Source organism: Podarcis erhardii (assembly GCF_964252035.2).
Source record: "Podarcis erhardii genome assembly, chromosome: 6".
NCBI classification, from domain to species: Eukaryota; Metazoa; Chordata; class Lepidosauria; order Squamata; family Lacertidae; genus Podarcis; species Podarcis erhardii.
This window is the reverse complement of record NC_138510.1, coordinates 60630599-60656463: the sequence shown is the minus strand read 5'-3', so window position 1 is coordinate 60656463 and position 25865 is coordinate 60630599. Positions and strand designations below refer to the sequence as shown.

Below are 25865 nucleotides of genomic sequence, written 5' to 3'. Positions count from 1 at the left end.
GAGTCGCTTAATATTTTTATTCATTTATTATTACATTTATATCCCACCTTTCCCCCAAGGACCTCAAGGTGATATACAAGGTTCTTCCTCCTCCCATTTTATCCTCCCAACAATGTGAGCTAGATTAGTTGAGCGGCTCTGATTAGCCAATCAGCGTAACAGAAGGTTCCCATGAGAGCTTCATGGCTGAGTGCGGATTTCAGCCTTTCCCCACCCCCACCCTAGCCCAACCTCTCATCCTTCGTTGACCTGCTTGCATCAAACCATCATTTCCCTTCAATACAGACTCCTGACGCTACAGCTAAATTTTGGTACACAAAAATGTTTGGGCAGAGAATGAACTAAAACAGAAAAGGAGAGAAAAGGCAGAATATATTTCTACAATGCAGTAGCTTTCTAATTTTCCTTTACTAAGTGTAATGCATTCAAAGGAGAGGAGATGTAAAAAAAAAAAGATTAAGAAATCCAATTTTTAAAGCAGGGAAGGAAAGAGAATGCCTAAATTCTGGTAAAAAAAAGGACTCTGGCACTTCTTACCCACTTTTTTTTATTAAAAAAAACAAGGCACATTGGGCAAGAGCAAAGAGAGCCTCAGAGCCAACCACACACACACACACACACACACACACACACACTCTCAATCCCTGAGCTCATTTTCCTGAAATAGAAAACTACATACATTTCTCAAATTTCATATCAAGCCATTGCATAGCCCAAGAACTGCAGGGAAGAGCAGAGTGCCAAAGCTGTTCTTCAGCCTGGGGGAGTAAGTAACAGGAGAAGAAGAAGAAAGAGATGATTCTCTCATATCACTACATTTCTCATTCTCAATCAAAACTTACAAGCAGCGCCCCCTTCCCTGCATCATTTAACAACATTTTTAATAGGCCTGCTTATCAAGAAGTCTTTACTTTGTCAAATTAAGACACAGTGCTTTGGATTAGTGAGACTCCTTAAGTTCAGCATGACTTCATGGTTGGCTCAGAGTTCAATGTCTCAATGGCAGCCAGCCAGCCATACACCCACTACAATTTTGATTCTCTCGCCTTTTTAATAACAAACTAGTTCATTTTTTTTCTTTCCTCAAAGCAAAAGTGCATCATACAAACTGAAAGAGTGAACAACCATCGCTAAAAACAGAGGCCTGAAGCACCTGTTAAAAGAAACAAATAAAACCACAAAAAATATTTTAAGGTTGGCTAGACCTTATAAAGCAGCATCCTGATCAGATGTTTCAAATCTGTTAGAAAATGAGAATGAAGTTTCACTGTGAATTGTACAACTCTTTATGTTTTGTAATGAGGACAGAAGCAGTTCTCAGAGATAACTCAGGACAAAAGCAGTTCTACTAGGACAACTCATTGCTTGACTTTGATTTAGTAGCTTTTAATTCAACCCATGTAGTTTATAGAAAGCTAATTCCCTCCATTGTTCATTTGAGACCATTTTTGTCTATTATTCAATTTTACTATTGCATTTTATAACTTAAAATCTGGGTGTTTCCCTCTAGTTACTATTTCAATATAATCTGTGACTAAATATTGCTCTGCTGAATAAACTTTCATCTGAGTATCTCCCAAATCTGGATTGTGGGACAGAAGCTTCTGCCCATTTATTTTAAAAAACCTCCTCACTTTGATTTCAGAAGCTCATTGTGGGTTTTGCATTTTTAATACACTCATCCCTAGCTGAATCAGTTACCCATTTAAACAGAGTATTATTATTACTACTAATAGCTTTAACCAGAGCACCATATAAAGTAAAATTTATTGGAGTTTATAGTTGGTGGGTGGAGAAGGGTGGTGAGTCATGCACTTGCTGAATACAAATGCTGAACTTTGAAGAAGATTACTAACACATTCGAGAAAAACAGCTCCCTATTCCCTTCATCTTCCAAATTTTGCTTAACCAAAGTCTAAACGAGTATCACAATGCAAATACATTTTAATCAAATTATTTTGTATATATATATGGAGAGAGAGAGAAAGAACTCCAAGATCAGATAGTCACACTTTTTGCAGCTGGGATACTTGTAATTATGAGAACAGCACATTAACTGTTCTTTGGTCCAGATTAGCACTATCAGAAAACAGTATATATGTGTGAAATTTGTAATTGCTTTTGAGAGTTTCCAAATAGTTGGAGATCAAGACAACTCGTAAAGAGAGAGAGAGAGAGAGAGAGAGAGAGAGAGCGCGTCACTGCAGCTATGTACCTAGTAGTTAAGGCTCTGGAAACTGAAGATAAATGTCAACTAAATTTCAGTTCCAGGGGAAAGGCAGGCAAAGGTGACTTCAGAACCTGCCCCAGCTGGACTGCCCCCTAGCTTCCCAAGGCTAAATATCCTGAGGGATAAGATCCCCTTCCTCCCCAAGCCGAATTATCATCAACTGCCATGCGAGAAGGATCCTGGCATCTTTTTAACATGTTATTATTGTTTATTGTAGAGGGATGCGGGTGGCACTGTGGGTTAAACCACAGTTAGGATCAGAAGGTTGGTGGTTCAAATCCCCGCGACGGGGTGAGCTCCCGTTGCTCGGTCCGTGCTCCTGCCAACCTAGCAGTTCGAAGGCATGTAAAAGTGCAAGTAGATAAATAGGGACCGCTCCGGCGAGAAGGTAAACGGCGTTTCCATGTGCTGCTCTGGTTCGCCAGAAGCGGCTTAGTCATGCTGGCCACATGACCTGTAAGCTGTCTGCGTACAAACGCCGGTTCCCTCGGCCTTTATAGCGAGATGAGCGCGCAACCCCAGAGTCGGTCACAACTGGACCTAATGGTCAGGGGTCCCTTTACCCTTACCTATTGTTTATTGTGCTTTTAAAATACGTACTTGAACGCTGCAAGCTGACTTGGTAGGTTTATTTTCTGAAACGCAAAACGTAAATAGCTGCAATCAATAATATCTGAATAAAATAACGCCAAGTTTGAAAGGAATAAAAGAAGAGGGGACTGAGCCACCTTTAAACTAGGTTACAAGGAAAGGGACACAGTTCAGTAAAAGCACATAGGCCTTGGATTAATGAAGTTCCCAGGATTAGTCTCTCGCATTTCCAGGTACAACTGGAAAAGACTCCCTCCCACCTCAAAGCCTGGAGAACCCAGGCCAGTCGAGGGCAGTTCACACATCATAGTAAGCCGCTTAATCATTTGTCTCCTCCCTGCCAGGAAAGAAGCCACTATCCCTGGGCTTAGCAAAATGTCCCAAGAAGGGATTGTGGTTTCTTTTGCTCCAACGAATCATGCTAAGCAAGCCAAGAATAAATCTTGGGTAGAGATTGTGGGTTCCTGGGAGTGTAACAAATCCCTGGTTTGGATGTGGTGTGCTTCCTCCCTACACAAAGTTGCCAAGATCAGTGCATTCATTGCACACCATTACCAATGGTTTGCTGTGATGTGCAAAAAAGACCAATCAATCTGATTTGGTATTAGGCAGGACCCTAAGCTTGGCTAAATCTGCTTTTCAGTATTATACCTTTTCTGCCCTTAGGTCTCCCTCCTTACTTTCCCCCTTGTGTGCCCTGCTTTGGCGAAGACATTATGGTTTCTTATCCTAGGCTTTCCCATGAAATCCAACTGGAAAACTATGAATTAAAGGCTCCTGCTAAACAAGGATATAAAGCCATTTGGCCTGGCCTGCCCCTGCCCACTACCATATCTAATAGGACATGAGAAAAAGGAGCTGGCATGCTCAACCTCATGGAGTGCCACGATGGCTGGACACAAGGCACACAAGTATGCTTGGCTCCTTTGTCATCCTGTCTACTTTCATGGCTTGGTAACCAAATATGGGACACCCTAGTGGCATGTGGCCCCCAGAAAGTGGAACAGAAGAGAAAGCACTCTGAAGAGGACAAAGCGTTTTCTAGAGCTCAAAAGCTTGCACACTATTTTGCAGCATTTCAGCTGGCCTGATAAAGATCTGTCCTGATATGGATTTTTTGAATTCTTCATTTATTAGAATCACACAGACTTAATTGCACTGCTCGATTCCACAAGTAATTCCAAAAGGACTAGTATAAGGTGAAAATTCTGGCTTACTCAGACTTACTTGAACATTCAACAACAAAAATTTGCCATTGTATCTGTCAGATACAATGTCATTGTATCTGTCAGATACATCTTCCTAATGAATCAGATCTATATATGTGTGAATTGAGCGCATTTGAATAAGTGTAATAATACTGAATGTGTAATGCATACTATAATAGTTATTGTAACTGTTCCGTAGATCACCATTATTACACTTATTCAAATGCGCTCAATTCACACATATATAGATCTGATTCATTAGGAAGATGTGAAGACTCCGTTTATGGGATGGGAGGCCTGCTGTGATGCTGAACATCATCTTAACGCAGAGCATTTCTGAAAGAGAGAGTCCCCAACAGGTAGATGCAATGGACAGACAGCAGAAGCTGCTGTATTTTATGTTTAGAGCAATAAGCCACATCTGAAAGACACACAACTATTTCTCCATCACTGTAAAATGAGTTTTAAGGATGTTTCCCTGCAACTGCACCAAGTTATGTTAGTTTTTTAATCCGTCTTTCTTCTTCACCAAAGCAGAAACACTTAAAATCCCCTTGAGTATTAGAAGTGGGAGGGCTGTGTAAACACTGTGTAAATTCTTGCAGTTTAATCCAATTGCTTATTTCCCAGCAGATTTAAAAGATTAAGCCGGTCAGTCAGTGATTGCATTCCCTGAGAAGAAGACTGGGGGAGAGAATAAATGCAGCTTCTCAGTTGCATACGTGTAATGTTATCCCCCAAAAGTGGGCACAACAACTTCTGCTTACAACGTCTGCTTTATTCTCCCTCCTTGCCCTCTCAGCAACACTGACACATAGAGGCTACAACAAACAGCATCAAAACGCAGATGCTCTGTGGTTTAAGAAATCAGTCTTCACCCGTTTTGAGTCTCCTTCTCTCGTTAGCAAGTATCCTGCTGGGGACAGGATAAGATTAAATTACAGTACATGCAACTAGTGCCCAGGTCTGGATGTTCCAGACAGGGAGGGTAGAAGCTGTTCAAAGAGGAAAGTGCCCCCCCCCCTCGGGGTGGGGAGCATTTCAAAGTTGGACTCTCTTTTGCACACAGAGATACTGCCAGTTTTGACTGTGGAAGGTGGTCTCCAGAGGGATGTGAAACTTAAACCTACTGCTACTATTAGATCTTATGCTCTGCCAAGATTAAAGATTTTTCAATATGCCCATCTCAAGTTACCCTTCAGATTGCCACCCAGAATTGATAATATTATTTGGTTTATGACTCCGTTTTAATCATGGCTAGGAAACAATAACGGGCAGAGTTCGTGCATGACTTCACTTAACAATAAACTCATGTGTGTAAGTATTACTTGTGCTAGGTTTTATCCCCCCTATTTGTGGAATGTGCAAAAAGGCAAGCTTCTACTTTCTGAAAGGTGAAAATCAACATCCACAAATCAACACAAGAGAAAACAGTTTCAAATATGTGTGTTCAATTCTGCTGGTGGCAGAAGTACAAGTTGCCCAACAGAGTCACAAGCCATTTGTGGTACATTAGGCAATGCAAGAAAAACAATCCGAAACACTGAACTCCAAGCACACTGAATCAATTGGGCTGTGTTTTTTTGTAATAATAAAAAAATCAATAACACCTACTTCTCAGTAAATGTGTTTAGGACTGAAGCGTCGGTGTACAAAACCTCTAACAGCAGCAAGAGATTTAAAACAAACAAAGCAATAACCACCTAATACTAAGCACAATGGACAATGATATCCAAAACAGAGGTTTGTTATTTTGTATGTTTTCCAGTATTGTGAGGGGCCAGGAATGCTTGAGAGAGCTCTCTGGCTAGGTCTATTTATCAGTTTCCATCATGGATGGCCTTAGAACAAAAGCATTATTATTTTAATGGAATATGCATTTTCATTTTCATTCTATTTTTAAATGCTTTGACTGTTTTCTAGTGCTAGTATGTGCTTGGTTTTTTAAACACAGCTGTTCTAAGTATGGAACCTCAATAAGAAAGAGAGGACAACACAGAACCTTTACTGTGGAGGCTTAGCCTAGGTCTAAGGATCTAGGAGGTGTAGGCTCTACTAAAATATTATGAGTTTCTCTTTCACTGTCAACAGTCACTAAGGGCTGCAACTGAACAGAGGCTATGTGTGTGACTTCTTGACCCAACAAGGTTTATGGTAGTTGACTGTGCTTAAGATTTCTCCTTCCATCTACCATAACTAGCAGCCAACGGATTCTATCACAGAATGAAAGAACTGTAGAGTCAGTCCAACCCCCAGCAATCTCAACAAAATCGTACGTAACAGATGGCCATTCAACCTTTGCTTAAAAACCTCCAGAGAAGGAGAATCCGCCACCTTCCATGGGAATCCATGCCACTGTCAAACAGCTCTTACCATCTGCTGGGTTTTATAAGACTTGGCAACTTCTCTGTCACATTGTGAATCTTTGCCCCTGAGGACAGCACCCCTTCCAGGACATCCTGTCTTTGTCCCTATCAGTAGTATAATTGCTATAATCTTGGTCCAATACCCACTAGAACAGGCATAGGCAAACTCCGGCCCTCCAGATGTTTGGGACTACAGTTCCCATCATCCCTAGCTAACAGAACCAGTGGTCAGGGATGATGGGAATTGTAGTCCCAAACATCTGGAGGGCTGGAGTTTGCCTATGCATGCATTTGAATGCTGAAAACTAAGTTTAAAACTAGGTACCCTTTCCATAAAAGACAACACTGCACACTTGAGGCAAGTTTTCAGTGCTGCAAAATTTAAGTCTTCCTCGTTTAATTCTTCCATGACAAAAGAAAGCATATACTCTTGTCTCTGCCTCAGGCCACCCTCTTTTAGCACTCAAAGCTTAGAACTAGAAATCCAGATTCTCTTACCTTTAAAATGGTCAGGGATTTTGTAGGTCAGCCCAGTTTATATGAAACGTAAGGTGTAATGTGGCTAGCGTCAAGTCTCACCTTCTATGATTCCCTCAACCACTTAGATCTCAAACATTTTTGTAGGTGAATTGAATACAAAACACCATGCAATGCAGAGCTAAGTAGCATTTGGGCAACAGCTTTCATAGATGCATACCCATTTCTCCTTTGCAGTTTGATAGAAAGCTATTTGAGAAAGTGGTAATCTAGATAATTCCAGTTCTGGAAGGGTTGCTGTAGAATGCACTCTCACACACTTAAATGGAAACAAACCAACAAACCAGTTTCTTGATAAATTCTGCCTTGGGGAGGCTTGATAGAGTATAGATTTTAGGGCACAACAGCATTTTGGCCATATTATGCATGTACTACTACCTGGAAAGAAAAGAATTATTTTTACTTATACCCAGTGCTGGGAGGTTTCAGAAAGCAGATATTCTACTCCATCTGAAGTCAGTCTTTGGATTCTGAGGGCTCCCTCTCTCGCCTTTTTTGCACCTAAACTGGAATGTTAAGATGCTTTTGTCTCTACGGAAACTATAAAGCCCTGGCAGTACTTTCAAAGAACAAAACTGGCATTGGCTTGGCTCAGGTTCCAGGAATGGAGTGCGAGACCAATAGTAATGACAACATACTAAGAATTAAAAGTGCTTACAAGAACCATTTTGTTCAGGAATGCACCATAGCAACAGAAGATAGGTTCAAGATGTTCCCAAGTAGCCTAAATCATATACAGATGTACATACATTGCATGTAGTCAAAATGAATTAAGGCGAAAAACTAACACAAGAAAAGATATGGTAAAAAGACCCCCCAAGCATGCAGTAGTATTTCACATACCTTGCAGTGCCACCTGTTGCTTTCCACGATAAGAAATCCGGAAGATCAAAGAAGTACCCTGCTTTTTCCCAGCACGACTCTCGCAAATTCTAGCAATTTTTTAAAAGGGGCAAATATAAATATGCAGTTTTAGTCTATTGTAACTCCATAACAAATGTAAATTATAAGCAATTATCCAAGACATGAAGAAGACCTCACCCATCCCTACACAAAGTAATCAGCATGTGCTTGAGACACACATATACTGAAAGAATTTGGGCAGCTCATATCTGGCCCTTGTTCATGTCTTCTTTTCCAACTTGTGGTGCTAACAAGAATCAACAATTGCCTTCCCCAATGATGTTTATACAAATCCTATTTGCAACCACCACAGGATAAATATAAAGCCTGTACAGTACTACTGTTTGCCTTTATTCCTTGTATACGTACGTGTGTGTGTGTGTGTGTGTGTGTGTCATTCCCATGCACTCTGTGATAACCACCACAGGAATGGCACTCAGAACAGCCATACTTGCCCAAAGATATGGACTTAAGAGGTGCCTAGGGGCTTTCAAGTTGCCTTTACTCATCCTGATATCACAGGAGAAAACTTGGTTTGCTTGAGGTTTCATTTGGGAGCTTTTATGCAGAAGGAAAAGTCCCAGGGGACAACCAACCACGGCATTATCATCAACTGAACTGAAACACCTAGTCATCTATTGGATAAGGAGGATGGCCGAGGGAAGATAAGAGAATAAGACAATCAAGAATATAAAAAGGATTGGAAAACTTCTGTAGAGTATTTTAAAAATCAGTATAAACAGGTGAGCCGAATGGCAGGACTTGAATAAATTCAGCAGTGTAAGAGGAAGTAATAGAAAATTATTAAGAAGAGCAGAACTTGGCAACTTAGAATATGTGGAAGAGAAGGAAAAGGAAGGACATTGGAGAAGGAGAGGACGGGAAGTCCTTAGGTGTCTTGGGTTGTGTCCCTTTTTGGTTGTGGTTTTGTTTTCCTTTTTTCCTTTTAACTTTTACTTATTCTTTTGGAACTGTATGTAAAAAGCGCAAACAAAAATTATTATTTTTTAAAAGAGGATGGCCCTGTCCCCCACTTTTTTCGAAAGCAGTAGTGTTTTCACTATGAAAGTGCAATGCCACAGTTCTTTGAATTTAGCTGTACACACAGTAATACTTGACCTTTGATATTTCCACCCTATGTATTTTTATTGTCTCTAAAATGTAAGCTTTTACTCTTAAAAAAGCCATTCTGTTTTATTTTGCAAAAATCGTCATGCATTCCCAGTGTAACAGAAGCAGTATGAAATATTGAATTCATATCAATAAGCAACAAAACAATAAAAACATCTTTAAAACAATTCCAATACAGGTGCATTCCCATATGTAACTATAAGTCTTTCAGGAGTAGAAATGGCAGTAGGGGAAGTCTACTTGGACAGAGATGTACCTAGGTAAGAGCTTTTGAACATTTTTGGGCAGCTTATCCTAGTTTCCTTGAACTAAGGCCAAGTAGACCAGAGCAGCCATATTAGGCACTCAAGGCTGTGCCTAATGACAGTAAGTGGGACAGGACTGAGGAGCAATTCTCTTGTGATTTAGGGTCAAAAGGAACAGACTTTTGGTGAATATTAATCATGTAACCCTAAACAAACCCAGCTATTCAGTAGAGAGAAAAATAAGAAGTCACGGGATATTAATTTCACTACTGTGCATCTCCAAAAGCCACAAAAATATGACCCTTAAAGAGCATCTAAATGATTCATTGTTGTCATGAAAGTGATTTGTCATCACTGACTAGCGCAGACAAAGTACATCAGGCTCTACAATATGCTTCCACACTAGGACAATGGTCTCCATGCATTCAGTGCTAATTATAATTCACTCTTCCATTTGTGCTACACCCACACAGTTAACAAGTATACCAAAATCCCGTAGGAAGGCCTCTTTAGGGGAAAAAAAAGTGTTTAATGCTCCAATTCATATCATGCCACTCACCCTTCAGAGCCGCGGGCAAAGAAATTCTGTTTAGCTACCCTGCCTCCTACCCCCAGGATGCAACTCTTTGTCCTCGGTCACTTTGCCGGATTCCACCCACTTCACTGCTCTTGCTAAAGCAGTGGTCAACCCCAATGCTGTTAAACAGCTGGAAATACTATCACAGCAGAGCACCATAAATTACTCTCTGCTCGGCTGTTTAAATAGCCAATCCCTCTCCCCAGGAAACTCTGGGAATTGTAGCTCTGTGAGGGGAATAGGGGTCTCAAATGAAGGCTGATCGCCGAAGAATTGATGCTTTTGAACTATGGTGCTGGAGGAGACTCTTGAGAGTCCCATGGACTGCAAGAAGATCAAACGTATCCATTCTTAAGGAAATCAACCCTGAGTGCTCATTGAAAAGACAGATCGTGAAGCTGAGGCTCCAGTACTTTGGCCACCTCATGAGAAGAGAAGACTCCCTGGAAAAGACCCTGATGTTGGGAAAGATGGAGGGCACAAGAAGAAGGGAACGACAGAGGACGAGATAGTTGGACAGTGTTCTCGAAGCTACAAACATGAGTCTGACCAAACTGCGGGAGGCAGTGGAAGACAGAAGTGCCTGGCGTGCTCTGGTCCAGGGGGTCACGAAGAGTCGGACACGACTAAACGACTAAACAACAACAACAACAACAACGATTCTCAGGCCCCTTAACAGACCACAATTGCTAGAAGTTATTGGGACATATCAAGTATTCTGAAAACTACCCATCAGGAACCTTTGCAGCCTCCATCTTAGGGGTAAGGTGTTATTGCTCATCTGGAGGCCACATGACTAATTTACAAGTTGGATCATGGGTCAAAAGGAAACCCACACATGGGTAAGCCTGGCTCTCAACACATGTGCATATGAATAGCAATGATGAATCGCAGTAGAACAGTTATCACTAAAACCAATGGGTGAACCAGTTTAATTCTGTCCCTTCATGTACACCTGCCATCCTGGTTGCAGCATGGTGCAGCCATATTGATTTGCACACTTTATATCCATGTTGGGACTAAGATCCTGGTTACCACTAGATGTCATACATAATATACAGAAGCCCTAAACAGGGAGGGGGAACCTGTGACTTCCCAGATGTTGTTGAACTAAAACTCCATCAGCCCCAGCCAGCACAGCCACTGGTGAGGAGAAATGGGAGCTGTAGGCCAGCAACATCTGGGAGGCCACAAATTCCCCCATCTCTGATCTCAAGGCACTGGTGATGCAAGAGCAAGAGTCTGCCCACTGCAGAAACAGAACAGAAGAAAAGGCTGCACTCTTTCTGCAGGAGAGCATAGGAATTAAGAGAAGTTGCCTCAGTCTTCTCCAATAAAGAAAACAATGCCTGACCTGAAGAATTTGGAGCAAATGATTCAGCAGAGGAAACACAGCCCAGAATAACTAAGGAGATAGTACAAGAATACTTGGCTAGTTTAGATGTATTCAAGTCTCCAGGGCCAGATGAACTGCATCCAAGAGTATTAAAAGAACTGGCAGATGTGATCTCAGAACCACTGGCAGCCATCTTTGAGAATTCCTGGAGAACAGGCGAAGTCCCGGCAGACTGGAGGAGGGCAAATGTTGTCCCTATTTTCAAAAAGGGAAAAAGAGAGGACCCAAACAATTACCGCCCAGTCTGACATCAATACCAGGGAAGATTCTGGAGCAGATCATTAAGCAAACAGTCTGTGAGCACCTAGAAAGGAATGCTGTGATCACCAATAGTCAGCATGGATTTCTAAAAAATAAGTCATGTCAGACTAACCTGATCTCGTTTTTTGACAGAATTACAAGCCTGGTAGATGAAGGGAACGCAGTGGATGTAGCCTACCTTGATTTCAGCAAGGCATTTGACAAGGTGCCCTATGATAATATTGTAAAGAAGCTGGTAAAATGCGGACTTGACTATGCTACCACTCAGTGGATTTGTAACTGGCTGACTGACCGAACCCAAAGGGTGCTCATCAATGGTTCCTCTTCATCCTGGAGAAGAGTGACTAGTGGGGTGCCACAGGGTTCTGTCTTGGGCCCGGTCTTATTCAACATCTTTATCAACGACTTGGATGATGGACTCAAGGGCATCCTGATCAAATTTGCAGATGACACCAAACTGGGAGGGGTGGCTAACACCCCAGAGGACAGGATCACACTTCAAAACGACCTTGACAGATTAGAGAACTGGGCCAAAACAAACAAGATGAATTTTAACAGGGAGAAATGTAAAGTATTGCACTTGGGCAAAAAAAATGAGAGGCACAAATACAAGATGGGGGACACCTGGCTTGAAAGCAGTACATGTGAAAAGGATCTAGGAGTCTTGGTTGATCACAAACTTGACATGAGCCAACAGTGTGACGCGGCAGCTAAAAAAGCCAATGCAATTCTGGGCTGCATCAATAGGAGTATTGCATCTAGATCAAGGGAAGTAATAGTGCCACTGTATTCTGCTCTGGTCAGACCTCACCTGGAGTACTGTGTCCAGTTCTGGGCACCACAGTTCAAGAAGGACACTGACAAACTGGAACGTGTCCAGAGGAGGGCAACCAAAATGGTCAAAGGCCTGGAAACGATGCCTTATGAGGAACGGCTAAGGGAGCTGGGCATGTTTAGCCTGGAGAAGAGGAGGTTAAGGGCTGATATGATAGCCATGTTCAAATATATAAAAGGATGTCACATAGAGGAGGGAGAAAGGTTGTTTTCTGCTGCTCCAGAGAAGCGGACACGGAGCAATGGTTCCAAACTACAAGAAAAAAGATTCCACCTAAACATTAGGAAGAACTTCCTGACAGTAAGAGCTGTTCGACAGTGGAATTTGCTGCCAAGGAGTGTGGTGGAGTCTCTTTCTTTGGAGGTCTTTAAGCAGAGGCTTGACAACCATATGTCAGGAGTGCTCTGATGGTGTTTCCTGCTTGGCAGGGGGTTGGACTCGATGGCCCTTGTGGTCTCTTCCAACTCTATGATTCTATGATTCTATGATTCTAAGTTTTGTATCTGTATCCCTTTCTCAGTACAGTGGTACCTTGGGTCAAGAACTTAATTCGTTCTGGAGGTCTGTTCTTAACATGAAACTGTTCTTAACCTGAGGTACCACTTTAGCTAATGGGGCCTCCCGCTGACGCCGCACTGCCGCCATGCGATTTCTGTTCTCATCCTAAAGCAAAGTTCTTAACCCAAGGTACTATTTCTGGGTTAGTGGAGTCTGTAACCTGAAGCGTCTGTAACCTGAAGCATCTGTAACCCGAGGTACCACTGTATTAATGGCTTCTTGGAAAAGCACTTGGCAGGAAATCTACCAGCTCAGGAAATCTCTTGGCAGTTTCTGGGTGTACTTCCATAGACGGTGTTATGTAGTGAAGTTTCACCCTGGGCCAGCAGGGGGATACTGTATATAGTTTTCAATCAGGTCTGTAGATAGTTTTCCCTCAGGTCCGCGTCAGTTATTTTAGGCGGGAACTCTGGGCTGTTGTTGTTACAATGTTGACAGCCGGCTGCCTATAAAAGCAGGCCGGCTGAGCTGTTTGCAGTCAGTTCTATTCCAGCTTACGAAATAAAGAGCTAGTTGGAGAAATCGCTGTGTCGTCGGCTATGTCAACCCACAACTTAACACTGGCGACGAGGATGGGATTGATGGACATCAGAGCACAGCCAGATGCGGCCAGCCTCTGAACTGAGCTGAATCACTGAGCTGAATCACAGAGCGAAATCACTGAGCGAAATCACTGGACAGAACCAATTCAGAGCTGACTGTTCTGGCTAGAGCACTGTGTTCCATCCATCGCCCTTCACGCCGGCATCGGAATCATGGCTTCACTTGTGCCTCTACCGCCGTTTGCGCCAGCCTCTGAATCATGGGATTCCTACCTCGCTCGGTTCGACTGCTACCTCCAAGCCAACGAGCTGACAGCAGTATCAAAGGATCGGAAGCGGGGCCTATTCCTCAGCCTCTGTGGGCCTGAGGTGTTTGAGACGGCCCGAGCATTGGTTGCGCCCGAAGCAGTCCAGGCAACACCATGGGACACGATCCAAGAGAAGCTCCGCAACCACTACGCACCAAAGCCGTCCAAGATTGCTGCCCGCCATGCGTTCTACCACCGGAACCAGGCAGAGGGGGAGTCAATCAACAACTACACCACTGCCCTGCGACAGGCTGCAATGCACTGTGAGTTCCGAGACTTAGACGATGCCCTGATGGATCAAATCGTCTGCGGGGTCCGGGACATCCATCTGCAACGGCGTCTCCTCGCCAAGCCAGACCTCACGCTGCAGAAAGCCATTGAGGAGGCTGTGGCCTCAGAAGCTGCTGAACGCTCCGCCCAGGAGATCCGCAAGTGCAGCAGCCCGCGTCTTGCTAGGGAGCCAGTTCCGGTGCATCATGAAGAGGCCAGCAGTAATGAGGCATCCTCCAGTGAAGGCGATGACGTGCACCAGACAAAGCGGGAGCACAGGAAGTTCCAACAGAAGTCCAAGGGCCAACCGGAATGTGCCGGCTGCGGAGGCAACCATTCCCGTGCCAAGTGTCGATTCAGAGACGCCATCTGTAGGAAGTGTTCCAGAAGGGGCCACATCGCTAAGGTCTGCCGATCGGCTCCGTCTGACACCCCTCGACTCGCAAGTCCAAGCCTTCCCTCCAGTCTGCCAAGGAAAGTTGTTTCGCTCTCACCAACTGCCGCTGCCCGTCTGGAACCACGATTGGCCAAACCGACTCGCCTACGCGACGCAAGCTGAACGTCACGGTGCTCATTGAAGGAGCTCCATGTGACATGGAGATCGACACCGGGTCTGCCCTGTCCATCGTGTCGTGGAGCACCATCAAAAGACTGGTACCCAGAGTGTCCAAAAGGCAACTCGACTCTCACCGCGTACACCTGAGAGACTACCAGGGAAACGACATTCCCGTGGTAGGCGTTGGCCGGTTCCGGATTGCCTTCAAGGATTTTTCGGGCCTGCTCCGGTTGGTGGTGGTCGAAGGTCAGCGGCCAAGCCTCCTAGGGCTAGACTGGTTTGATGCCCTCGGCCTGGAAGTCACCGGCATCAACTGCATCTCTAACGCAGAGACTGAGGGTCTGGTCAAAGACTTTGCCGAGGTTTTTGACGGCACCTTGGGGCAATATACAGGTACGCCCATCTCCTTTAGCCTTGATCCACAAGTCGCCCCCATCAAGCTAAAGCCACGCCGGGTTCCCTTTGCTCTCAAGGCTAAGGTGGACGAACAACTGGACAAACTGATCGCCCAAGGAGTTTTGGAGCCGGTTGACCACGCCAAGTGGGAAACCCCCATCGTCACGCCTGTCAAGCCAGATGGGTCGGTGAGAATCTGCGCTGACTACAAGTGCACGATCAACAAGGCACTTCAGCAGCACGCTTATCCGGTTCCTGTTGTCCAACACCTGCTGCATTCCCTGGGTGAGGGTAAGGTCTTCGCTAAGCTGGACCTTGCCCAAGCCTATCAACAACTGCCAGTCGATGATGCCACTGCTGAAGCCCAGACGATCGTCACCCACCGGGGGGCATTCCGTTGCCGCCGGTTGCAGTTCGGGGTGAGTGTGGCTCCTGGCATCTTCCAAAGCCTTATGGAGCGTCTCCTGCAAGGGCTTCCGGGCGTGGTACCATATTTTGATGACGTCTTGGTGTCTGCAGACTCACACCAGCAGCTGTTCGAGCGCCTCCGTGCCGTGCTGACCAGGTTCCAAGAGGCCGGGCTCAAGGTAAAGAGGGAGAAGTGCCAGATCGCCGTTCCACAGGTAGAGTTCCTGGGCTATCTTATCGATGCCTCCGGCCTTCACCCGACCACATCCAAGATCCGCGCTATCCAGCAGGCCCCCACCCCAAAGAACAAGACGGAGTTGCAGGCATTCCTGGGGCTGCTGAACTTTTATAACATGTTCCTGCCCCACAAAGCCACAGTGGCTGAGCCTCTTCACCGACTCCTTAGTACAAAGACGCCTTGGGCCTGGGGTCATCGGGAGACGGCGGCCTTCAACGCGGTTAAGGCTCTCCTTTCATCAGACAGTGTGCTGGTACAGTACAGTGAATCCAGGCCGCTGGTCCTTGCCTGCGACGCCTCACCTTTTGGCATCGGTGCTGTCCTTAGTCACCGTTTTCCAGATGGAAGAGAAGCACCACTCGCCTACTTTTCCAGGACACTATCTCTGACGGAACGGAATTACAGCCAGCTCGACAAGGAGGCATTGGCACTTGTGGCTGGAGTGAAGAGGTTCCATGAATACCTCTATGGCAGGACTTTTGACCTCATCACTGACCACAAGCCACTCCTGGGCCTCCTCGCCGGTGATCGTCCAACTCCACCGGTCCTCTCGCCACGCATGCTGCGATGGACTGTTTTCCTGGCTGCCTACCACTACCGGCTCATCCATCGCCCGGGGAAATCGATGGGCCATGCCGACGCCCTCAGCCGTTGCCCTCTTCCAGCATTTGTGGAAGACCCGGCTCCAGCTTCATCGCTCCTTCTGATTGAGGATCTTCCGGCAGCGCCTGTATCAGCTGCCACTGTGGCCTCCGCGTCTGCCCAGGATTGCACCATCAGCCGGGTGCTCAACTGGGTGTGGAGGGGGTGGCCACAAGGGCCTTTTGCATCAGAGTTCCAGCCCTTCGCAACCAGACAACATGAACTCTCAGCTCATCGCGGCTGTCTGCTGTGGGGAGACCGCGTCGTGATTCCCCAGGGACTCCGTCAGCGCGTCCTGGAGGCTCTGCACGTTGGCCACCCGGGAATTGTCAAAATGAAGGCGTTGGCTCGGTGTTATGTCTGGTGGCCTAATATGGACGATGCCATCACTGCCTGGGTGTCCGCCTGTCAAGCGTGCCAAGAGTCGAGGCCTGCACCACCGGCAGCTAAGGGACACACCTGGGAGACGCCAAAGACACCCTGGTCGAGGGTGCACATCGATCTGGCTGGCCCCTTTCACGGCCGGACCTTTATGGTAGTGGTGGACGCCTATTCCAAATGGCTGGAGGTCGCCCTGATGCCCTCCACCACTACCGAAGCTGTCATCCGGGTGCTGCGAGGCCTGTTTGCAACGCATGGGTGTCCTGATGTCCTTGTCTCTGACAACGGACCACAGTTCACGTCAGGCACGTTTGAGCGGTATCTTTTGGGACTGGGCATCCGCCATGCCCTAACGGCACCCTTTCATCCATCCAGCAACGGGCAAGCGGAAAGAATGGTGCGCTCGACAAAAGAGGCACTGGCGCGCCTGGACCGGGGAGACTGGCATGAGCGGGTCGCCGAATACTTGTTCGTGCAACACATCACCCCTCATGCGGCCACAGGGAGGAGTCCTGCTGAACTGCTTATGGGCCGCCGCCTCAGGTCACCACTCGACCGGCTACACCCGGACTTTGCCGTGGCTGAACCCCCAGGCTGTGCCAACGCGCCACGGTCATTTGTCCCAGGAAACCAGGTCTTTGCCCGGAACTATGTGGGGGACATTCCTTGGGTGCCAGCCACAGTAGTGGGAGTCACGGGACCTCGCTCGTACCAGGTGGCACTCGAAGACGGACGCTTGTGGCGACGGCACATAGACCAGCTTAGGCGCAGGGTTGGGGACTTGGACACTACCGAGGTGCCCCCAACTGCGCTTGCGGCTCCAGAAGAGACACGTACAGATGGCGAGGCCCCACCTACACCTCCCTCGCAAACTGCCAGCGTGGAGCCGAACCAAGCCGTTTCAGAGGGTCTGCCAGACTTACCACAGACTCAGACCACTCCACTTGCGGAGGCTCCACCCACAGCAGCGGATCCAGGGGATTTGGTTCCAACGCCACCTAGGGTCGCACCACAGCCTCAGCAAGAACTGTGTGGCCCTCCGGACTTGGCTACCAGTCCCCGGCGGTCTGGCAGAGTTCCCAAGCGCCCAACTTATTTAAAGGACTATGTTGTTGGACATGTATCACTGTTGGTCTAAGTATGGGAAATGTAACCAATATGCTTTTGTGCCTAATTGAACCATTACGCATAGTGCTGTATATAAGGAAACCATTACGATTGTAACTAACGCCTTATCTCGGTGGGGAGGGGTGTTATGTAGTGAAGTTTCACCCTGGGCCAGCAGGGGGATACTGTATATAGTTTTCAATCAGGTCTGTAGATAGTTTTCCCTCAGGTCCGCGTCAGTTATTTTAGGCGGGAACTCTGGGCTGTTGTTGTTACAATGTTGACAGCCGGCTGCCTATAAAAGCAGGCCGGCTGAGCTGTTTGCAGTCAGTTCTATTCCAGCTTACGAAATAAAGAGCTAGTTGGAGAAATCGCTGTGTCGTCGGCTATGTCAACCCACAACTTAACAGACAAGATCTCTTCCTCACCATGCTATGGAAACGAGCTTGGAAGCACACCTGCAGCCAAAGAGACCTTAGGGAAGTTTTCAACTGATTCCAATGAGATGTGTAAAAGACCTGAGGTTCCACATCCATAACAAGTCAGTTCAAGTCCACGACCATTTCCAGTCTCCGACTGTTTCCTCGACAGCATGGGGGGGGGGCTTCATGGACTATATGATACAGGAGTTATTTTAGAACTGCCATTGTTCGTTCGGACCTTGGCCTGACAGCATTTTCAACTTTTAATCTAGCCAGCACATGGAGGCATGAAGAAGCAATCAATTTACCAGATGTCAGGCATATTTGAGGGTCATCACCAAGGGTGGATGGAAAAGGTGCAGTTGTTCTCAAATGTTTGGATTCAGTGCTCTCTCTTTTTAGTGATTTGTGTACTCAATATACTATTGTCTGGAAATATTCTTCTGGACATTTTCTTAACTGTTTTTGTCTTGCTTTAAAGACATGTGAGACACCAATTGATTACTTAAAGCTCTTTTTGAACTGAACAGATGATCAGTATTTTCTTCAATTTCTGGCCTTTCCCTTTCCCTATGTTTCTTACTTTCTTGATTCAGCTTTCTGCAGTTAGGGAAGATTTTATGTACTTAGGCCATGCCTGCAACATGCTTATCTTTCCTATTATAACCTCCAAGAAAAAGAGTAATAACTAAAACAATCGCCAGGTTCCTATCTCTCCTAAACATTTTATACCAAAGGTATCTTCTAGGCATCTAAAATATTTTTCTAGCCCCTCTAATCTTAAAGGAAGTAGGCCTTGTTTATTTCCATGAATCTGATATTTGCTGTGTTTGCTTAAAACAGTGGTGAACTGGCAAGTATAAGAATGTCACAGGCAAGGAATTGATCTTGCTTTTCTCTTTCTTCCCCTTCCACATTAGTGAAAACTCATTTCACTGGAAGCCAAGAGGGGGGAAGTTATAGAGATTTCAGCACCCATCTACAATACCTGGTGATTGTTTCATGTTGAGGCTATTTCCGATGCCTCAGAGGATGGGGACAAGGAGAAGCACTCGTTCCTCCCTCCTCATTCTCTCAACTATCCAAAGAATGTTTTCGATAGAAGGAATTTCTAGCATCTATGTTTTGCTAGTCATTGTGGGTCAAAGGTGACAAGAGGGAATAAAAGAAGCATGAAAAAAAACCTGCTTGTAAATGAAGAAGTGAACATCATAAATATGCCAGACTCCTTCAAACAAGGAAGGGAGAGAAAGAGAACTGGAGTGATTACAAAGTAGTTGCCATTTGGTTATTAATTGCCAAGATATTATGCTCTGGCCTTCTGCCCTGTGAAATAAAGCATGTGCAAGGGAATATCCCACTCCTCTCCTCTAATAAATGAAGTGTGAATGAAGCATGCTAGATCAATGGGGGAACTAATCTAATTCCCGAAACACACGCCACAATTCAAGAACACCTCTCCGCAAACTAACCCCTGCCCACAATGCATCTCTGGTGTTGAAGCACAACAGGTAGAGCATGAGACTCAATCTCAGGGTTGTATGTTTGAGCCCCACGTTGGGCAAAAGATTCCTGCATTCAGGTGGTTGGACTAGATGGTCCTCAGGGTCCCTTCCAATTCTATGATTCTATCTTTTGGATATAACTGCTGGACACCATGATCGTTACAGAAGGAAAGCAGAACAGATGCCTTTTGGCACAATATGGCTCTCCAACTGGGATATAAAAACACAGTAATGAGTAACGAGCAGTGATTAATTTTTTAAAAACACAACAAGCTTTTCATAGATGATATGGCAGGCAGGAAAAGGGTACTGAAGGCACATCATATGGGACAGCATCCAACATTATCTTCGTGGCACAGAAGTCTCTGGAGTGCCGTTTCATGGTGGAAGGAGATAACCATCAGAACCATTCATAAAGCAATTCCTTCCCATGAGAGCATTATCCCAGCGTCTGAAGAAGTGGGTGGTGTGTGAGTGAAAGAACTACATAAAGGAAAGGGCTGCAACTCAGTAGCAGAGCACCTGTTGTGCATGCAGGAGGTAGCAGCTTCAATTCCTGGCATCTCCAGGTAGGGCTGGATAAGGCACCAATTTGAAACCTTGGAGAGTCACTGCCAGTCGTTGTAGACAATACTAAGATGAATAGCCCAATAGCCTGACTCAGCATGGCACCTTCGTTTTTACAAGTCAAGACCTATGGTGTTTTACTTGCTTTCTTCTTTGGAGTAGGAGGAGAATCTGGAGGGGAGAATCTATGAAAGGAGTTGGGCTGTGATTGACCCAGTGGCATGCAAGGTGGCAATTCCCCAGTGGACTTCATGACCAAGTGGTGATTTGAACCCAGGCCTCCCCAGTCATGGTCCAACATTCTAAGCCACAGAAGGTTATAGGAAAATGTGGCCAGGTCCAAGTGCATTTTATAAGCTAAAACATGGCACTGTATCAAGAATCCTAAGAATCACAAGGGGCATTTCAAATACCTGACACAGCAAACAATTCTAACTAGGCTACAGCATATATACTATAAACTGCACACATACCAAAAACAGATTGTGGCTTCACAACACATAACACACACACAAAAGAATAGTATGTATCGGTCTACATAGTTAAGACTTTTCTGCTACACAGAAGTAATAATCAGATGCATAGAAAGTCATCACATTTGAAGCATTTCCCAGTCTGTTCGAAAACTTGCTGTATGTCTCCATTCTATATATCACTGCTGTCTCTGTCCTTTACCATTTACCCATATATTAGTCAAACGTTACACACATTAAACTCATACCAAACTGAAATTATATTTTGAATATGAAATCTGGTATCAAGTACGCCATCCAAAATCCATTACTTGCTTTGCTAAATGAAAGACTGGCATGTTTGGGTTTTTTGTTTTACTTCTCTGTTGCACCAGGAGCCTAAATGCTTCGTTTAAAGGACAGATCTGGTTACAAGCCAGATTTAATTGCTCACAAATGGGGAGCAGCCATTGTTTCTTTATCCAAGAATTCTAGGTGTATAACCTGATATCTCTGTAGCACCTATAAGGGACCTGTGCAGTCTGCAATCTCCATCTTGGAACTGAGCCTACAAGCTGACCACACGGATACAAACATCAGCCTAATTTTTTATCTATATTTTTTCATCCTTGCCTTCCTCACTCCTATAGTATCTTGTCTGATTAAAGCATTCTAGAGAACTCAAATGGTTGTCACACGTTTGTGACATTCTGATTGGTCCCAATAAAGGTATTGCTGAGCTGTGATTGATAAAAACAGCCCCGTCCAAAAAAACAAAAAACAAAACCCTGACTGCAAAATCATTCACAGTGGTGAGTTCAGCTGGGTTTTTCTCTTGGTTTACTTCCATATTTGTCTGGAGACAGGCAATGCAAAGAGCAGGAAGAATGAAGAAAGATGCTGCATCATGCAAAAGTGTGCAAATAAAATTAAAGAAAAGTATCAGAGGAGGTGTCTAATCTGGAATGGTAGAAAGCATGTGTGCAGATTTGGAAAACCAGAGAATAAACCTTAGGGTGATCCACTATAATATAAAATTCATCATAAAAAGAAAAGGCATCATACGATGCACCCATCCTGTTCCCTAGAGTGAAAGGAGTCATCTTAATCCTTTCCATATCTGAGTCATAGAAGGAAGAAGTGGAAAACTACAGTTAGGTCATCATATCACATTCCCCTTGATCTGCTTCCTCACTGCCAAGAAATGTAAGGTGTGAGAGCTAAGATGTATTTGAAACATAACTTGTTATCACTCAACTGCTCAAGAGACGGAGGTTCGAAGATTTTCCACTTACTGAACTGGCCTGGTGCATGCATAAGCTGTCCCCAACTACAGACCAAACCCTAGAAATGAGATTTTTTAAAATCACAGCTTCTCTGCCTATATGAGTTATAGGTCACACTCAGGTTTTATAAAAGACAGTTTGGGGGGGATGGGGAGTGGGGTGCAGCCTATGTTCAGACCAAAATGGTACATTATTTCTCTTGAATACGGGAGGGAGGCATTTCTCAATGTTGTTATGTATCCCTAACTCATAGGCATTTTATTCTACAGCCAGAATGGCCCATTTCACGGCATGGCACACTGAATACAATACTGCCAACTTTTCGTAACAAGCATGCTATTACGACCGAGTCATGTGCCTGGACACAAAACAATTACAGAACTATGGTGCTGGAGGAGACTCTTGAGAGTCCCATGGACTGCAAGAAGATCAAACCTATCAATTCTTAAGGAAATCAGCCCTGAGTGCTCACTGGAAGGACAGATCCTGAAGCTGAGGCTCCAGTACTTTGACCACCTCATGAGAAGAGAAGACTCCCTGGAAAAGACCCTGATGCTGGGAAAGATTGAGGGCACAAGGAGAAAGGGATGGCAGAGGACAAGATGGTTGGACAGTGTTGTCGAAGCTACCAGCATGAGTTTGACCAAACTGCGGGAGGCAGTGGAAGACAGGAGTGCCTGGCATGCTCTGGTCCATAGGGTCACGAAGAGTCGGACACAACTAAACGACTAAACAACAACAACAACAAAATGCACTTGGAATACACACTTATTTTTCTCACGATTAAGTGGTTGGAATAAGCTTTTGGCATGAGGTAGGGGGGAGGCATGTGATCCCTCAGGCTCCAGAGCTATACCGCTGATGTCAAAGGGTGGCACTGCATCACAACACAGCATCACTAATGGAAACCAATGGAAACCCTACAACCTGAAGGCTTCTCCCTGTAGATTTTTAAGCACAGAAGCTCTTCTTAAAACTACCTTGTCCTAGGCCAAGAACTGACTCAGCAGACCATGCCAACACTCCCTTTCCCCCTGCAACGGTGCTGTACAGCAACCACAAGAAAACTGATACAACCCTAGATGGCTTTTCTAGTAACAAAGGATGAGGTAAGCAGATTTTACTCAGCAACTCAGGGTGGAAAGATGCTGAGCAAGCCCTGGCAGAGTGTTTGTGCTGCCAATAGCAGGCACTGAGGTGAGGTAGACACTTCAATTCAAGTGCCGGATATGAGTCTTCAATTTTAATACAGGACAGCTGCAAGAAAACCACTGCAGGGTGGAAAAGGGCAGTCATATAAATCTACTCTCAATCATAAGAAGTAACTGGGATGGTGAAAGGAAACAAGCATGCTTTAAGATGGCTAAACAAAATATTGCAAACATCTAGACATACAGGTGTCTATTGGACCTCTGCTGAGAGGCTTCTCACTGTACAGAAAGCAGCTTTCAAGACTCGTTGTGCAGCTTGAAGAGTAGTAACTGGTTTGTGGCACCAGTTTCCATGGACTAGATTCCACTTCAACGGATAGATGAACTGTGTGCCTCTCTTGGCAGATGCATTTTTAAAGTGTTATTAGGCATATACACAGGTGTGGGGGCTGGGAGGGTCTGTAAACGATAGAAGAAAAAGACCAGAAAATGAAAGGGGGGCAGCAATAGTTTTGTCAAATTTCAAATGTCACAAGACAAAAAGGACGTACTCACGGAAGCAAATGGGAATATGATTTAATGCTTTGCAGCAGGAAGAGGGGATTAGACACTGGAGAGTAAAAAAAAAGAAGAAACAAAAATCCACAAGGGAAGGCAGAAAAAAAGAGAGAAACACTCTACTTGCTCAGTTCTTAAGAGAAATGTTTTTAATTCTTAAAGGAAATGTTTTCAATAGTGAGCTGGGTGACATTTTATCCCCTTGAAAACTGGAGGCTTAGAGAGGAAATCACAGCCAGACACCATGCAGACAGACACTGTGTAAACTTCTTTGCACAGGCCTGCCAAACACATCTTGCTCTTAATATATGGTTCGTTCAAAAGTGCTCTCCTCTCACAAAGAAGGAAGAGAAATGGACTTCAGAAGATTTATTTTTTATGCTCTCTGAAAGGTGACCTGAGTAGGTCATTTCCCAAGAAAGTCACAATTCTCTGTCTGATTCCCATTTGCTCAGAAAGTACTTTACAAACCCTTTACTTCAAGTATGCTTAAGTGTTTATTTGATGTGCTTGTTTTGCTTCCTCTTACCTTCAGCATTGTCACTTTCAACATTGTACTATGTAATACATTATTACAATGAGATGCTACATTCTGGTTGGTTGTTTTGAAACAAAGCTACAACTTAATTTCTTCACACAGAACTATGCTTATTAGTGTAACAAAAACATACTTTAATTTCATCCCCAGGAAGACACCAAGGCCTAATGGCATATATTGCTGGTACATTAGTTCCTGGAAAGAAAAAAAAGCAGAACAAGACTCTGCAACTGGATATTCAATAATTTTTAAATTCACATTTGCATTTGACATGATCAAAACCATATCAAGTAAGTCTGGAGCCACTGTTTTTAGGAGATAGACCAAATATTTTGTGGCAGCCCATTGACATGGTTCAGCAGCAACCCCAAACCATGGTTTGGCATCGGATGCAAAACAAGGATCAAAAACAGAAGATAAAATTAAATTCCCAGCTCATAAATAGATTTATTATGTATCCCTGGACAACACCTCCCTGTCCCCATTTCAGTTTCCCATCATTCTTTTATTTCCATTATTATAAATGACCAAACAAGTTGATCAGCTAAAGCATCAAAACATAACATATCCTTTAATTCTAGAATTGTTACTGTAGAACAGACATAGGCAAACTCGGCCCTCCAGATGTTTTGGGACAACAACTCCCATTATCCCTAGCTAACAGGATCAGTGGTCAGGGATGATGGGAATTGTAGTCTCAAAACATCTGGAGGGCCGAGTTTGCCTATGCCTGCTGTAGAATAATTAGGATCCCTTACATATGTGTATCATAGTTATTTAAAAGACAGGAAAAAAGAAACAAGTCCCTCCATTCATATAGATCTACTCAAAATAGTGGAGAAAATCTACCTTTCATGACAAATACAGAAGCAATGACTAATACTAATATATGCACCCTAATCAACATCTAATCAATTTCCACTGTTTCCAAGCAATTTTTAAAAATGAAACCAAAATCATGACCCTTCAAGATTTGGATACTCTGTAAACACAGTGGCCTTCCCCTCTCTCTGGTTATTTACCCCTTGCTTCTTCCTTGGAGGGAAGAAGCCCTACTTTGGGTGATCTCAACCTACCACACGGTGCTGTTGCAAAAATAAGCATCCAAGACGCTTTACATACCAAAAGGACAATATAAAAATGTTGAATAAAAATCTTCATTAGACCAAAGGCTCAAGCTAACCCATAGAATACAGAAGTATCATAACCAGAGAACACCCACGCAAACACACATGTCAAATTGTAGACCTATTTTAAACTACCGTATTATTCTGTGTATAAGACATTTTTTGCTTAAAAAAAATAGTCAAAAATTGGGGGTCATCTTATACATGGATGGTGAATGCAGAGGGGTTTGGATTCAGCTTCTGGCCAGATTTCTTAATTTGAGGTTTTAAAAAAGGGGGGGGGTTGTCTTATACATGGGGGCGTCTTATACACAGAAAAATACAGTACTAGGGGAGAAGAAACTACACTAGCCCATCCATTTTTCTAGATATAGGTTGTTTTGCACTGATAGCCAGAAGTGACAAATCCTATTCCCCGAGCACTGGGAGGCAGACTATTGTCACAGAACTTCCCATTAACTACTCCACATCCACAACATCAATCCTGGCAAGCCACAGAGATCTTACATTTTCACACGCACTTATTTCCCTACGTGGCCACATTCGTCTGCTTGGGGCTACTAGACTAAACAT

General features: G+C 44.5%; 1 protein-coding gene across 1 annotated transcript in view; it reads right to left on the bottom strand.

The window, feature by feature from the left end:
* Positions 1-25865, bottom strand: part of FGGY (FGGY carbohydrate kinase domain containing) — a 149258-nt gene that overhangs the window by 106692 nt on the left and 16701 nt on the right. The window contains exon 5 of the mRNA XM_081867225.1: positions 7776-7864. Coding sequence (XP_081723351.1) covers positions 7776-7864 — 89 coding nt within the window. The remainder of the gene's footprint in view (positions 1-7775; positions 7865-25865) is intronic.